This window comes from Schistocerca serialis, chromosome 8, assembly GCF_023864345.2.
Source record: "Schistocerca serialis cubense isolate TAMUIC-IGC-003099 chromosome 8, iqSchSeri2.2, whole genome shotgun sequence".
Lineage (NCBI taxonomy): Eukaryota > Metazoa > Arthropoda > Insecta > Orthoptera > Acrididae > Schistocerca > Schistocerca serialis.
This window is the reverse complement of record NC_064645.1, coordinates 323,705,181-323,721,804: the sequence shown is the minus strand read 5'-3', so window position 1 is coordinate 323,721,804 and position 16,624 is coordinate 323,705,181. Positions and strand designations below refer to the sequence as shown.

Genomic DNA, 16,624 nt, shown 5'->3' with positions numbered 1-16,624 from the left:
TACCTTTGTTAATGATTATTTGCAATGCAAAAGCTTCAGGTCACAGTGCTAGAAATCAGCAAGTCTGCATTATGAAGAGCTTGATGAGTAGCAGTACCTATATTACTAAATACCCAACCGAGTTGGTGCATGATCCCAGTTGCAGGTTGCTTATCTAACAGTTTCCAGGGGCAACAAAAATTTTGTTTTCATTTATTTGTACAATCATTGACTGAATTTAAAAATGCTTTCATAATCTATTTATTAATATCTTGTGTTAAAGGTTTAAAACAGTAAGACAAGTTTTGTAATTAGACATGCCTGTTTTAAGAAGTGTGACTAGGTTTTCTAAAATTTATTTGACTTCAGTACAGTAGTCAAGCCATTTTGTTGTTGTGGTCTTCAGTCCTGAGACTGGTTTGATACAGCTCTCCATGCTACTCTATCCTGTGCAAGCTTCTTCATCTCCCAGTACTTACTACAACCTACATCCTTCTGAATCTGCTTAGTGTATTCATCTCTTGGTCTCCCTCTACGATTTATACCCTCCACACTGCCCTCCAATGCTAAATTTGTGATCCCCTGATGCCTCAGAACATGTCCTACCAACCGGTCCCTTCTTCTTGTCAAGTTGTGCCACAAACTCCTCTTCTCCCCAATTCTATTCAATACCTCCTCATTAGTTATGTGATCTACCCATCTAATCTTCAGCATTCTTCTGTAGCACCACATTTCGAAAGCTTCTATTCTCTTCTTGTCCAAACTATTTATCGTCCATGTTTCACTTCCATACATGGCTACACTCCATACAAATACTTTCAGAAACGACTTCCTGACACTTAAATCTATACTCGATGTTAACAAATTTCTCTTCTTCAGAAACGCTACATTTTATATCTAGTCTACATTTTATATCCTCTCTACTTTGACCATCATCAGTTATTTTGTTCCCCTAATAGCAAAACTCCTTTACTACTTTAAGTGTGTCATTTCCTAATCTAATTCCCTCAGCATCACCCGACTTAATTCGACTACATTCCATTATCCTCGTTTTGCTTTTGTTGATGTTCATCTTATATCCTCCTTTCAAGACACTGTCCATTCCGTTCAACTGTTCTTCCAAGTCCTTTGCTGTCTCTGACAGAATTACAATGTCATCGGCAAACCTCAAAGTTTTTATTTCTTCTCCATGGGTTTTAATACCTGCACCAAATTTTTCTTTTGTTTCCTTTACTGCTTGCTCAATATACAGATTGAATATCATTGGGGAGAGGCTACAACCCTGTCTCACTCCCTTCCCAACCACTGCTTCCCTTTCATGTCCCTCGACTCTTATAACTGCCTTCTGGTTTCTGTACAAATTGTAAATAGCCTTTTGCTCCCTGTATTTTACCCCTGCCACCTTTAGAATGTTGAAGAGAGTATTCCAGTCAACATTGTCAAAAGCTTTCTCCATGTCTACAAATGCTAGAAACGTGGGTTTGCCTTTCCTTAGTCTTTCTTCTAAGAAAAGTCGTAAGGTCAGTAGTGCCTCATGTGTTCCAACATTTCTACAGAATCCAAACTGGTCTTCCCCGAGGTCGGCTTCTACCAGTGTTTCCATTCATCTGTGAAGAATTCGTGTTAGTATTTTGCAGCTGTGACTTATTAATCTGATAGTTCGGTAATTTTCACATCTGTCAACACCTGCTTTCTTTGGGATTTGAATTATTATATTCTTCTTGAAGTCTGAGGGTATTTCGCCTGTCTCATACATCTTGCACACCAGATGGTAGAGTTCTGTCAGGACTGGCTCTCCCAAGGCCGTCAGTAGTTCTAATGGAATGTTGTCTACTCCTGGGGCCTTGTTTCGACTTAGGTCTTTCAGAGCTCTGTCAAACTCATCACGCAGTATCATATCTCCCATTTCATCTTCATCTACATCCTCTTCCATTTCTGTAATATTGTCCTCAAGTACATCGCCCTTATATAGACCCTCTATATACTCCTTCCACCTTTCTGCTTTCCCTTCTTTGCTTGGAACTGGGTTTCCATCTGAGCTCTTAATATTCATACAAGTGGCTCTCTTTTCTCCAAAGGTCTGTTTAATTTTCCTGTAGGCAGAATCTATTTTGCCCCTAGTGAGATAAGCCTCTACATCCTTACATTTGTCCTCTAGTCATCCCTGCTTAGCCATTTTGCACTTCCTGTTGATCTCATTTTTGAGATGTTTGTATTCTTTTTTGCCTGTTTCATTTACTTCATTTTTATATTTTCTCCTTTCATCAATTAAATTCAATATTTCTTCTGTTACGCAAGTATTTCTACTAGCCCTCGTCTTTTTACCTACTTGATCCTCTGCTGCCTTCACTACTTCATCCCTCAGAGCTACCCATTCTTCTTCTACTGTATTTATTTCACTGATTCCTGTCAATTGCTCCCTTATGCTCTCCCTGAAACTCTGTACAACCTCTAGTTTTTTCAGTTTATCCAGATCCCATCTCCTTAAATTCCCACCTTTTTGCAGTTTCTTCAGTTTTAATCTACAGTTCATAACCAATAGATTGTGGTCAGAGTCCACATCTGCCCCTGGAAATATCTTACAGTTTAAAACCTGGTTCCTAAATCTCTGTCTTACCATTATATAATCTATCTGATACCTACTAGTATCTCCAGGATTCTTCCATTTATACAACCTTCTTTCATGATTCGTGAACCAAGTGTTAGCTATGATTAAGTTATGCTCTGTGCAAAATTCTACCAGGCAGCTTCCTCTTTCATTTCTTAACCCCAATCCATATTCTCCTACTATGTTTCCTTCTCTCCCTTTTCCTACTCTCGAATTCCAGTCACCCATGACTATTAAATTTTCATCTCGTTTCACTACCTGAGTAATTTCTTTTATCTCATCATACATTTCATCAATTTCTTCATCCTGTGCAGAGCTAGTTGGCATATAAACTTGTACTACTGTAGTAGGCATGGGCTTCGTGTCTTATCTTAGCCACAATAATGTGTTCATTATGCTGTTTGTGGTAGCTTACCCACACACCTATCTTTTTATTACCCCTATTTGATTTTGTATTTATAACCCTGTATTCACCTGACCAAAAGTCTTGTTCCTCCTGCCACCGAACTTCACAAATTCCCACTATATCTAACTTTAACCTATCCATTTCCCTTTTTAAATTTTCTAACCTACCTGCCCGATTAAGGGATCTGACATTCCACGCTCCGATCCGTAGAACGCCAGTTTTCTTTCTCCTGATAACGATGTCCTCTTGAGTAGTAAAGCTGTGAGTACCGGGCGTGAGTCGTGCTTCGGTAGCTCAGTTGGTAGAGCACTTGCCCACGAAAGGCAAAGGTCCCGAGTTTGAGTCTCGGTCGGGCACACAGTTTTAATCTGCCAGGAAGTTTCAAACAATTGTTTCTTGGATGCAGCACTATTGAGTGCTGTGAGTGCTGTGTCTACAGTGTTGATCAATAATGTGTTAACCTCAGCTGTATATGTGTTGTCCAGTTGTTTCTTGGACATAGCGCTACTGATTGCTGTGTTCTAGATTACAATCTATGCATTTTCAACTTTAAGACGTTGAGATGTGGAGTAATTGGGATGTGGAGATTTTTTTCTCAGAGTAGACCAATTGGTTTGGAGACAAAAGTATTCATGCATAGGTGTTATTATTTCATTAACGTCATCAAGGTGCATTCTAATACTTTAGGTAATGGTTTCACTTCATACTTCAGCAATGTATGTTTCAGAATAATAGCAGAATTGCTAAGATTTATAAGGCAACACTTTCACTTGTCAGTTCATTATGCAAGTAGTTGGACATTGCTGATCCTAATCTAACATATATGACATTAAGATTTTAATGTTCTGTAGAGATAAAGGCTTCAGGGCGATCAATTGCAATGATGTTGCTTCTTTGCCATTGCTGCTTAATGAAGTTTAATTTAACATGATAAATTCACAGTACTGTTTCCTATTACAAGGATGTCGTGGTTAGATGTTACTTACATTTCAGGTTCTCATAAGTAACAGCAGAGTTATTTCATACTTGTTACATTTGATAATGGTAACTGAGCTTCACCGAAACTATTCATGTAAACTTTCTGTAATTAACTGCAACCACGTCTTGACTATTGTACCGAAGTCAAATAAATTTGGAAAAAAATGTAAGACATGTATTCCATCTGGAAAGTCTGTATATGTCTTGAGGTGCAAGTTACCCAGACTATATTCAACCAGTATTTTAGAATGAGAGCACTTAGCAGCTTTCAACAAACTTTAAGTATAATTTCAAACCTTTTATAAATTTTTCTCACTTAAATGCTTAACATGAAGTGCTTAACAAATAAATTCATTTGTAAAGAAATGAGAGGTTTGAAGCTGTTTTATACATGGGGATTCAATTCCTTAAAGAATTATGGATAGGGGGTTTACTGCTACTTTAGAAAAAGGCAAGAGAAGATGGGGTTGAAGGGTGTATCACTATCTCTGTTGGCCAAGGTAGAGGAAGCAAATTGACCATTGCTAAACTTTTTCTTCACATGATTAATTGAAACTACTGAAAACCTAAATTGAGATGATATGGAACTTGTTCCTCCTGAAAATGGGTTCATTGTCTTATCTACTATACCATGGCACTCCAATGAAAGCTTGATATTATGATGTTAGGTAAGCTAAAGAACATGAGCATCTTTTTTTCCTAAGTAATTAACAACCATCTTTTATGTGTGTGTTCTGCTGCCGTTTGGTGAGCAGATTTTTTTGTCTATCCAATTAAATACAGGGTTATTAAAAATGATTGAAGCGATTTCACAGCTCTACAATAACTTTATTATTTGAGATATTTTCACAATGCTTTGCACACACATACAAAAACTCAAAAAGTTTTTTTAGGCATTCACAAATGTTCGATATGTGCCCCTTTAGTGATTCGGCAGACATCAAGCCGATAATCAAGTTCCTCCCACACTCGGCACAGCGTGTCCCCATCAATGAGTTCGAAAGCATCGTTGATGCGAGCTCGCAGTTCTGGCACGTTTCTTGGTGGAGGAGGTTTAAACACTGAATCTTTCACATAACCCCACAGAAAGAAATCGCATGGGGTTAAGTCGGGAGAGTGTGGAGGCCATGACATGAATTGCTGATCATGATCTCCACCACGACCGATCCATCGGTTTTCCAATCTCCTGTTTAAGAAATGCCGAACATCATGATGGAAGTGCGGTGGAGCACCATCCTGTTGAAAGATGAAGTCAGTGCTGTCGGTCTCCAGTTGTGGCATGAGCCAATTTTCCAGCATGTCCAGATACACGTGTCCTGCAACGTTTTTTTCGCAGAAGAGAAAGGGGCCCTAAACTTTAAACCGTGGGATTGCACAAAACAAGTTAACTTTTGGTGAATTGCGAATTTGCTGCACGAATGCGTGAGAATTCTCTACCGCCCAGATTCGCACATTGTGTCTGTTCACTTCACCATTAAGAAAAAATGTTGCTTCATCACTGAAAACAAGTTTCGCACTGAACGCATCCTCTTCCATGAGATGTTGCAACCGCGCCGAAAATTCAAAGCGTTTGACTTTGTCATCGGGTGTCGGGGCTTGTAGCAATTGTAAACAGTAAGGCTTCTGCTTTAGCCTTTTCCGTAAGATTTTCCAAACCGTCGGCTGTGGTACGTTTAGCTCCCTGCTTGCTTTATTCGTCGACTTCCGCGGGCTACGCGTGAAACTTGCCCACACGCGTTCAACCGTTTCTTCGCTCACTGCAGGCCGACCCGTTGATTTCCCATTACAGAGGCATCCAGAAGCTTTAAACTGCGCATACAATCGCCAAATGGAGTTAGCAGTTGATGGAACTTTGTTGAACTTCGTCCTGAAGTGTCGTTGCACTGTTATGACTGACTGATGTGAGTGCATTTCAAGCACGACATACGCTTTCTCGGCTCCTGTCGCCATTTTGTCTCACTGCGCTCTCGAGCGCTCTGGCGGCAGAAACCTGAAGCGCAGCTTCAGCCGAACAAAACTTTATGAGTTTTTCTACGTATCTGTAGTGTGTCGTGACCATATGTCAATGAATGGAGCTACAGTGAATTTATGAAATCGCTTCAATCATTTGTAATAGCCCTGTAATTTATTAATATTTTGTCAATTATTGATTGTTTTCATTGTTATATGAAATTGCATTTTATATTAGTGCAAACTGTGTGAATTATATTTTAAAAGTTAAAGAGTGGTTCAATGATAATGTAAAATGTACTTCTAGTTGTAAAATTAAACTGTTAGTTCATTTCAATAAACAAATAATAGTTTATTATAGCTGTTGTTATCCTTTTTCACTCATTCTTATTTTTTTATGTGTGTCATTATCTAGTTAACATACAGAAAATAATACATGAAATTTCAGGATGCAAATGGCAGGATCTGGAGAATTGATCTGCAGCGTGTTGGCTGTAAAGCACCTCAAGAAATTTTCCTTTCTCATGCAGGTGCTGTTGTTGATATGGCAACTTCTCCTATTGGGCCATATATTGCTACACTGGGGTCTGATGGCCGACTGTTTGTGAACAACTACTTAAGAAAGAAACTAGTTCTGTGGAAACAGTTTGAAATTCCGGGTAGTTGTCTGTTATGGGTCCCATTATCTGTAAGTATGCTGTTGACATTTTCATGTTACGTGTTTTGAAAATTGCCGATGAAATGTTGCATGAATGACATGATATGACTGTGTTGCTTCATTCCAACTTTTTGCTATATGTATGCCACAATGGCAACATTCCATTCACTTCAATGTGTTTAAGCAGAATCTTTTACATTAATAGATCAAAATCAGACGATATTACACTGAAAATGGTTAACAAAGAATAAGTTTAAAACTGTAGGAATAATATTACTTAGTAAAAAAGGCAATGAAATTTAAAAAGACAGTGAAATTTGCAACCAATGAAGCTTTATGTACTACAGTTTTACAGTGGTTTAAAACAGCAGTTGTAGAGTACAGTAAGTACATGATCTGTCAGCTTGATAAAAATAATCAATTTTTTGAAAAGTTAAGGAAATGTGCAAGCTCTCAAAGCCAGTGGCTCTTTCCTTCTCATCTTGTCCAATATGTCTGCCCTGACCTGGGGTTCTGGTTGATTTTTCAGTAACTCATCAATCCTTTCCCTTCATTCCACTTCCTTCCCTTGTGACACTTCTGCCAGAAGAAGGAGCCTCTGGCTTCGAAAGCATGCATGTTTCCTTAACTTTCATGTGTGTTTTCTTCAGCAGATTTTTTATTTGTTTTTTCAAATGAATTATATTTGAACAACTTGATAGAAAGATATTCATGAAAATCTATTTTTCAGTCACTTCTTTTGTCTCCTGACCATCCAACCATGAACTACTGTTTATTCTACCTTCATCTATTCCAAAATATCTCCTTTCTCTTTGCAAAATTCCAATCACACATCCTGTTTCTGAAATCCTATCTAGCACATGACATCCCATCTAATGGGCTTCCCATTAAAATTGGCATCTCAGGCTGTCATGCAACCTAATGCAAGAACATTCACATTTTCCAGTTACACCAGTTCCTCATCATAACAAGTCTGGTCCTTCACAATCATTCAACCAAAGCTCAAACTGTACTTGACAGGCTGAACTCTTTTTGCACAGTCCTTTTACTCTCCATTCTCTATATCTACATCTACGTCTACATACGTACTCCATAAGCCACTCTACTGTGCATGGCGGAGGGTACCCTGTACCACTACTTGTTGTTTCCTTCCATGTACCATTTGTAGCTACCATTCACAGATAGAGTGAGGGAAAAATGACTGCCTGTATGTCTCTATTTGAGCCCTAATTTCTCGTATCTTATCTCTGTGGTCCTTAAACACAATGTATGTTAGAGGCAATAGAATTGTTGTGCATTCAGCTTCAATTGCTGGTGCTCTAAATTTTCTCAATAGTGTTCCTCGAAGAAATCATCGCCTTCCCTCCAGTGATTCCCATTTGAGTGTCTGAAGCATCTCCATAACACTTGCGTATTGTTTGAACCTATCGTTAACAGATCTACCAGCCTGCCTCTGAATTGCTTCAGAGTCTTGCTTTAATCCAACTTGGTATTGATGCCAATCACTCAAGCAGTACTTAACAATAGGTCACACTAGTGTCCTATATGTGGTCTCCTTTACAGGTGAACCACACTTTCGTAGAACTCTCCCATTAAACCAAAGTCGACCAGCCACCTTTCCTATGACAGTCCTCACATGCTTGTTCCATTTAATATCTCTTTGCAATGTTACTCTCAGATATTTAAAAGATATGACTGTGTGAAGCAGGACACTGCCAATGCTGTATTCAAATGTTATGTTTCTTTTTTTCCCCTCCATATTAATCCATATTAACTTACATTTTTCTGTGTTTAGAGCTAGCTGCCATTCATCACACCTATTAGAAATTTTGTCTAAGTCATCTTGTATTCTCCTACACTTACTCAAGTTTGGCATCTTTCCGTACACCACAGCATCATCAGCAAACAACCACAGATTGCTGTCCATCCTGCCACCAAATCATTTATGAGTGTAGAGAATAATAGTGGCCCTGTCATACTTCCCTGGAGCTCTCCTGATGGTACCTTTGTCTCTCATGAACATTCGCCATTGAGGACAACATACTGGGTTTTATACCTTAAGAAGTCTTTGGCCCACTCATATATCTGTCAAACTATTCCATATGCTTGTACCTTCTTTAACAGCCAGCATTGGGGTACTGCATCAAATGCTTCCTGGAAATCTAGAAGTATGGAATTTGCCTGTTGCCCTTCAGCCATACTTGGCAGTATCTGATGTGAGAAAAGGGCAAGCTGAGTTTCACACTAGTGATGCTTTCTAAAAACATGCTTCTCAGTCTCAAGAAAATTTAATGTATTCAAACTGAGCAAACCGATGTTAGGGATATTGGTCTGTAATTTTGCAGGTCCATTCCTTTACCCTTCTTGTACACAGAAGTCATCTGCACTTTTTCCATGCATTTGAGACTGTGCACTAGGTGAGAGATTCACAATAAATGCCAGCTAATAAGGGGACATGCCATAGAGTACTCCTTGAAAAACTGAACTGGGATTCCATCTGTACCTGGTGACTTATTTGTTTTCAACTCCTTCAGTTGTTTCTCTACACTGGGGATGTTTATTACTATGTTGTCCATAATGGACTCAGTTTGATGGTCAAGTGACGGTATGTTTGTGTGATTCTCTTCCAAGAACAATTTCTTGAATGTAAAATTTAAAACTTTGGCTTTCGTTTTGCTGTCTTCAACTGCCATACCAGATTGGTCAATAAGTGATTGCATGGAAGCCTTAGTGATTTTCCGTAGGACCAGAATTTTGATCTTTTGCTAAGGTATGACAGTGGTAGTAGTTGTATGCTTTGTGCATAGATCTTTTCACAGACACTGAATCTCTGCTAATCTTTGCTTGTCATCATTTGTGCATCATCTTTTGAACCGAGAGTGCAACAGTCTTTGCTTCCCCAGTACTTTCTGAATTTCATTATTAAACAGTGGTGGGTCTTTTCCGTACTAATCCACTTATTAGACATATAATTCTCCAGACCATGATTTACAATCTGCTAAAATTTTGCTCATAATTGCTTTACATCCATTTTGCTGGAACCAAGTGATGTCAGTTCACTGTCTAATTGAGAGGCTAACAACTGCTTATTTGCTCTTTCTAGCAGAAATGCTCTCCTACCCTTCCTAACTGATTTATTAAATTTCATAACCACAGTTTCTATAATGACATTATGATCACTAATTCCTGTTTCTGCACTAACATTGTTGATAAGGTCCAGTCTATTTGTAGCTATAATGTCCAAAATATTTGCATTGCACCCTGTGGCCTGCTGAACAAGCTGCTCAAAATGGTTTTCAGAAAATGTGTTAAAAGTACTTCACATGACTGTTCGCCTGTACCTCACTCCTCCCAGCAGTGAACTCATTGACTTCCAATTCTGTACTCGGCAGGTTATAGTCGCCTCCAACTAGTAAATGCAGATCTGGATATTTACGTGCTACTGACCATAGACCTTCTTTGAATGACTCTAGAACTGTCAGCAGAATCTGGTATCCAGTTAAAAATTCAGCAATTAACTTGGTTTCACCTTCACCAGTTATATGTGACCAGGTAACTTCACTGTCACACACAACTTCAACCTCAATAGAACCAATATTTCTATCAACTGCAATAGACACTCCCCGTCCTGTGGCCTGTAATCTGTCTTTCCAATATATGAGGGTAAGTAAATTATTATGCGTAATTTAGTTATATTCTTTACAGACGAATGGAAAAACTAGTAGAAGCCAACCTCGGGGAAGATCAGTTTGGATTCCGTAGAAACACTGGAACACGTGAGGCAATACTGACCTTACGACTTATCTTAGAAGAAAGATAAAGGAAAGGCAAACCTATGTTTCTAGCATTTGTAGACTTAGAGAAAGCTTTTGACAATGTTGACTGGAATACTCTCTTTCAAATTCTAAAGGTGGCAGGGGTAAAATACAGGGAGCGAAAGGCTATTTACAATTTGTACAGAAACCAGATGGCAGTTATAAGAGTCGAGGGACATGAAAGGGAAGCAGTGGTTGGGAAGGGAGTAAGACAGGGTTGTAGCCTCTCCCCGATGTTGTTCAATCTGTATATTGAGCAAGCAGTAAAGGAAACAAAAGAAAAATTCGGAGTAGGTATTAAAATTCATGGAGAAGAAATAAAAACTTTGAGGTTCGCCGATGACATTGTAATTCTGTCAGAGACGGCAGGGGACTTGGAAGAGCAGTTGAACGGGATGGACGGTGTCTTGAAAGGAGGATATAAGATGAACATCAACAAAAGCAAAACAAGGATAATGGAATGTAGTCAAATTAAGTCGGGTGATGCTGAGGGAATTAGATTAGGAAATGAGGCACTTAAAGTAGTAAAGGAGTTTTGCTATTTGGGGAGCAAAATAACTGATGATGGTCGAAGTAGAGAGGATATAAAATGTAGGCTGGCAATGGCAAGGAAAGCGTTTCTGAAGAAGAGAAATTTGTTAACATCCAGTATTGATTTAAGTGTCAGGAAGTCATTTCTGAAAGTATTCGTATGGAGTGTAGCCATGTATGGAAGTGAAACATGGACGATAAATAGTTTGGACAAGAAGAGAATAGAAGCTTTCGAAATGTGGTGCTACAGAAGAATGCTGAAGATAAGGTGGGTAGATCACATAACTAATGAGGAAGTATTGAATAGGATTGGGGAGAAGAGAAGTTTGTGGCACAACTTGACCAGAAGAAGGGATCGGCTGGTAGGACATGTTCTGAGGCATCAAGGGATCACCAATTTAGTATTGGAGGGCAGCGTGGAAGGTAAAAATCGTAGAGGGAGACCAAGAGATGAATACACAAAGCAGATTCAGAAGGATGTAGGTTGCAGTAGGTACTGGGAGATGAAAAAGCTTGCACAGGATAGAGTAGCATGGAGAGCTGCATCAAACCAGTCTCAGGACTGAAGATCACAACAACAACAGTTATATTTTTGTTTAGTTTGGTAGTACTGTCATTTTACATTGATGACACATGCTTTGTGTATTTGTTGTTATATCTTTGCCATTTTCAAGTTGCTAGTTTAGTTTCGTTATCCCTGCTGTGCTGTTAATCATGGCTGCTCCACTGCCTATTTGCACCAAAGAAGAGCAACATTCAGTGATCCATTTTTTATGGTTGGAAGGTGTATCAGGGGCCAGAACTCATCGAAGACTTTTGGTACAGTACGGGAACAGTGTTTTGCCGCAACAGTGTGTCTACAAATGGATTGAAAAATTCAGAAATGGTTGCACAAGTGTTACGCACAAAGAAGGAGCTGGACAACCGTTTACTGCCACAAATGAAGAAACCATTGAGTGTTCAAGTGAAACGATTCTCTTAGACAGACGATTAACTATTGTCTGCAAATTAGTCACAGTTCTGATTACAAAATCATCCACAACAGACTTGGGTTTCATAAAGTTTGTGCAAGATGGGTCCCAAAACAACTCACAAAGTTGCATAAACAAATGCACTTGGACATCTACAAAAAATGTTGGGAACACTGTGGTAACGAAGGGGACAACTTCTTAGACTGGATCATTACTGGCGAGGAAACATGGATCCATCATTACAAGCTGGAGAGTAAATGACAGAGTATGGAATGGAAACATCCAGATTCGCCGTGCAAGAAAAAGTTCCCCTTCCCACCTTCTTCTCTTCCTTACCCATTATTCCTCATGTTGGGCCTATATGATGCATTGTGTGTTTAATAAAATGCTGTCTCCAATGGAATGTTGTTACAAGCATACTAGTGTGCTATCACCTTTATTTTACTCTTTTTGGAGAATTTTGACTTTTCACAACTCATCATGGATCAGGTAGAGTTTTAAAATTTTAAATATTGTCAATTATGTTGTCTACATATTCAGGTACAGTTTTAAAATTTAAATATTTTCAACCTGTGTCATCTGTAGAAATAAAACAATGAGAAGTCCAGCTTGGAATAACAACAATAACTTCCATAATGTTTGAAATAATCATTTATTAATGCTTCGTGTTATTTTACTATTAGATCATTACTTGTGATCAAAACTAGCGATCAAATGTGACTATTTGGAACTGAGACTGTTATAATAAATATTTTAAGTTGTTTTAAAAAATGTTCAGGAACTATCAAGGATCGGTATCTTATAAACTACCTCTCGGGTGGAAGACTTGTGTAGTGTCTGTTGGATGGGAGGCTTATGTTTCATGATTGCAAATTTAAATTTGATTTCAATTCAAAGTACAATCAAAAAGGAATCAAAACCACATACAAGTAGAAAAATATCCACCAAGAGTAGGAAATTGTCAGACCTATAAAAAAACTGATAGATTCACTTATTTGCATGCCACGTCATTCCTCTGTACAGAAAAAAATAAAATTTAGGTGTTGAAGACATTGAAACATGACAAAGGCTGAGCAGAAAAGTGACTCTGGCGGATCTGTCAGATACAGCAGTCCATTTTGGGAGAGAAGTCAGCAATATTACTTCCTTTAAAACTTTCCTCTGTAACATGAAGGAACTCCAGATTGCTAAAGTTTCTGAACACCTGTTGTTGCTGTATGTGTTTATAGGTCTGCTGCTATTCACTAAGCATGTTTTGTTTTTAATTTATTGCTAAGTGAAATACAATAACAAATTAAATATTTGTTTGATTTTTTCCAGTTGGATAGAACAGGAAGCATTCTTATTGTTGGCATGTCTGATGGTGTTTTACGTATTGTTGTTGTATCTGCACAAGAGTATGAGATGTATGGTGGAGAGAATCAGGATGCATATGTAAATCTAATTGAAACAACCAAGCCCCACTCAAAAACAATAACAAAAATAACTATCAACAAGAAAGGAAATTTAATAGTTACAGGAAGTGAAGATGCAACTGTGTTTGTCTATCAGATTCAGCGTAGAAGAGATGTTGTGGCTTTAAATCCTATTGGTTTTGTACCAACACCAGGTGGTGTTTCATATTTAGGTTGGAAAGAAAATGAGGTAATTTAATCCATTAAATAATAATGTAGTGTCTATCACAATGCAACAAAAAGCTGCAGGCACTAGGAGTTGAACATGCAAATCACTCATCCTATTTCTTTCAGTAGCAAATCTCTCAGTAGCAGAAACATGTTTTCAAAATAGATCTTAGTACTGTTTATTTCCTTCCTCCATTCTTATAAATACTCATATTGTTACAGGAAATGGAAAGAAAACTCTGAAAAATACTTAATGAATGATTTTATAGACATTAGACTCTCTATATTTTAATGTGTTTTTATCACCTGTGTTACTAAAAGGCTAACCCGGTACATTGGCCCAATTGCAGGCTACAGAGGCAACAGAACTTTAATTTTTAGTACTCCATTTAATTATTGACATAATTTATAAATTTAAAATGCTTTACTATCTACTCATTAAGAGGAGTAATCTTATGTTAAAGGCTTAACACATTAACACAAGACTGTATTACAGTTAGAAACTGTATATACACCGTGATCCAGCATAACTAACAGTGCATACATTACTCAGACTCTGTTTATCTTGTATTTGAGAATGAGAGTACTTAAGGGGGGTAAGACGTCAAACGGGCCAACTTGGAGCAGGAGAGGCATCACAGGACATTTTAGTTTCCAGTGTCTATACTTTTACAAATAAATTCATAAAACTTTGTCAGCATGACCAGGAAGGATTCAGGATTCACACTCATTGCAGTGGAAGTTCGAAAACATAACAAAATAAATTTTTTTACGTGTGAAATTACATCATTTTTCTCACTTACTAATGGCAACATTTGTTGCTTAGGTACACTTTTCTTCATAAGTTAGAGAGATTCTTTGATGAATTTTGCACAGCATACATACCATACTTACTGGTGTATGAAACTCTAGAATTTATTTAATTTATGAAAAAACGAATGAGCTGTTATATTTTAAACTTCATGATTAGAAAAAAAAAAAAAAATTTTTATAGTTATTTACCTCAATTTTTACCACAGTTTTTAATAGATTTGGAAAATTCTAGAGTTTCATACACCTTTAAGTATGGTTTGTATGCTGTGCAAAATTCATCGAAGGATCTCTCATACTTATGAAGAAAAGTGTACCTATAGCAACAAATGCTGCCATTAATAAGTGAAAAAAAGATGAAATTTCACATGTAAAAAAAATTATTTCGTTATTATTTTCGAAGTTCCACTGCTAGGAGTGTGAATTTTGAATCCTTCCTGGTCATGCTGACAAAGTTTTATGTTTTATGAATTTATTTGTAAAAGCATAGACAGTGGAAATTAAAATGTCCTGTGGTGCCTCTCCTGCTCCAAGTCAGCCTGTTTGTCGTCCTACCCCCCTTAACAACTTCCAACAAACTTTGCACGTAATTTCAAACCTTAACAAAACTTTTTCTTGCTAGCACTAGCACCAACCCTCCCCCACTCCCCCGCAACACACACACATAAAATGAGGGAAGGAAAACAGTTTACAGGTTACTTAATTTTCGCTGTTCATAACTCAAAACTTCGGCACCAGCCAGGATATTTTAATTTATTACTTCTTTAATACTAACTCTATTCACAACACATTTTGCAGACAGGATTCACATGTATCACTGAATGTACCTGCAAAATTATATCATTGTGTGATTTTATGTGAAAAGCTCCCTTTTGCTTAAAAGAATTACCCAAATGATTGAGAGCACTTAGCTGTTTCCAATAAACATTAAACATATTTTAAAACTTTTTAAAAACTTTTCCCCCTTACATGCTTCACATTTATGCATTTGCAAAGTAACTGGATGTATGAAGCTGTTTCATACATGGGAGCTTTATTCTTTAAAGAATCAAGGGTAGAGGAGGGTGGTTACTGGTTATGACTGTTGTTACAAGTTCACTGCCATCTACAGAAAGCTAAATCATTAATCTTTATCTCCTTGTTACCTGTGTCTATTTGTTCAAGGACAGACTTTACATACTGTATTGTTACTCATTTTGTTGTTTTGGATGGATTGTAAGATGAATCGGGATCACAGGTAGGACAAGTTCTAAGGTTAGCTTTGGTATATTTGCTGGAGATGGGTGAGGATGGCTAGAAAAAAATATATCATGAACTGGTTTGGGAGATGAGAAGAACTCCAGTGTTAAAGTGGAAAAACATATGGTTTGGTAACTTTTTAGTAAGACATTTAGCCTGTAGTTGCAATCAGCAGTGCTGTTAGTGGATGAGACAGTAATTGCGACATTAATTGTGAATTGTGAACGGTTCTGTATTCATCTCATGACTTACGTTTGCAATCAGTTTGGTTTACACACAGGAGTCTTGCCAAAAATGTACATTATAGTTACAATGTTTTTTGCACAAAAAATAATGTAACACTAAAATAATGATTCTATGAATGGCCATATTAACTTACAAGGGAAGGGTGTATGACAGGGCTCAAACTGTGTGAGTGGAAGCAAGTATGTGCTTCTTTCAAATTCCTAAAATCTCTTCCCTGAGTGGGCCATAGAAAAAGGTAAATTGCTCTGTAAAGATTATTGAGTGCAATGTGAGGGATTTTCTTTCAATCATTTTCAAGTTAGTGGTGCGGCAGAGTGCTCACACACACAGTCTGGCAACTCACCGCCTCAGGTTGGATTCTTACTGCTACCTTCTCATTTAAAAACTTGAATGAAGTGTGGCTTCCATTGAAACATATTTTGAAAAAATGTTCTTGCTCAAAAATGCTTTTGTCCAATGTGTATGATGTGAACATATTTATCTTTGAAGGTTCTGTAATGAGTATCACCCTAAACAATTTACTGTACCATCTAATAACAAATAAAAAGTGGTTTGGTAGTTAACTGTTAGAATTTTTGGAAATTTTTCTTTCATTCAGAACTTCATCCAATTATGTAAATTAACTGTTTACATATATTAACTAATTAAATTAAAGTGATCTTAACTAAACTGAACAGTAGCAGCAAGAACAGAACCTGCACTGGTGAGTTGCCAGACAGTGTGCTTGACCTTAGACCCATGCCACAGACTTGAAAATTATTGAAAAATAACCTCTCAAACCTGAGGTGGTTTTTCTTGTCAGCTGATTTTA

The 16,624-nt window shown here is 37.6% G+C and overlaps 1 protein-coding gene across 1 annotated transcript in view; it reads left to right on the top strand.

The window, feature by feature from the left end:
• LOC126416999 (cilia- and flagella-associated protein 44-like) overlaps positions 1-16,624 on the top strand; it is a 582,681-nt gene that overhangs the window by 192,155 nt on the left and 373,902 nt on the right. Inside the window, exons 9-10 of the mRNA XM_050084886.1 lie at positions 6,370-6,609; positions 13,217-13,540. Of these exons, the coding sequence (XP_049940843.1) occupies positions 6,370-6,609; positions 13,217-13,540 (564 nt within the window). The remainder of the gene's footprint in view (positions 1-6,369; positions 6,610-13,216; positions 13,541-16,624) is intronic.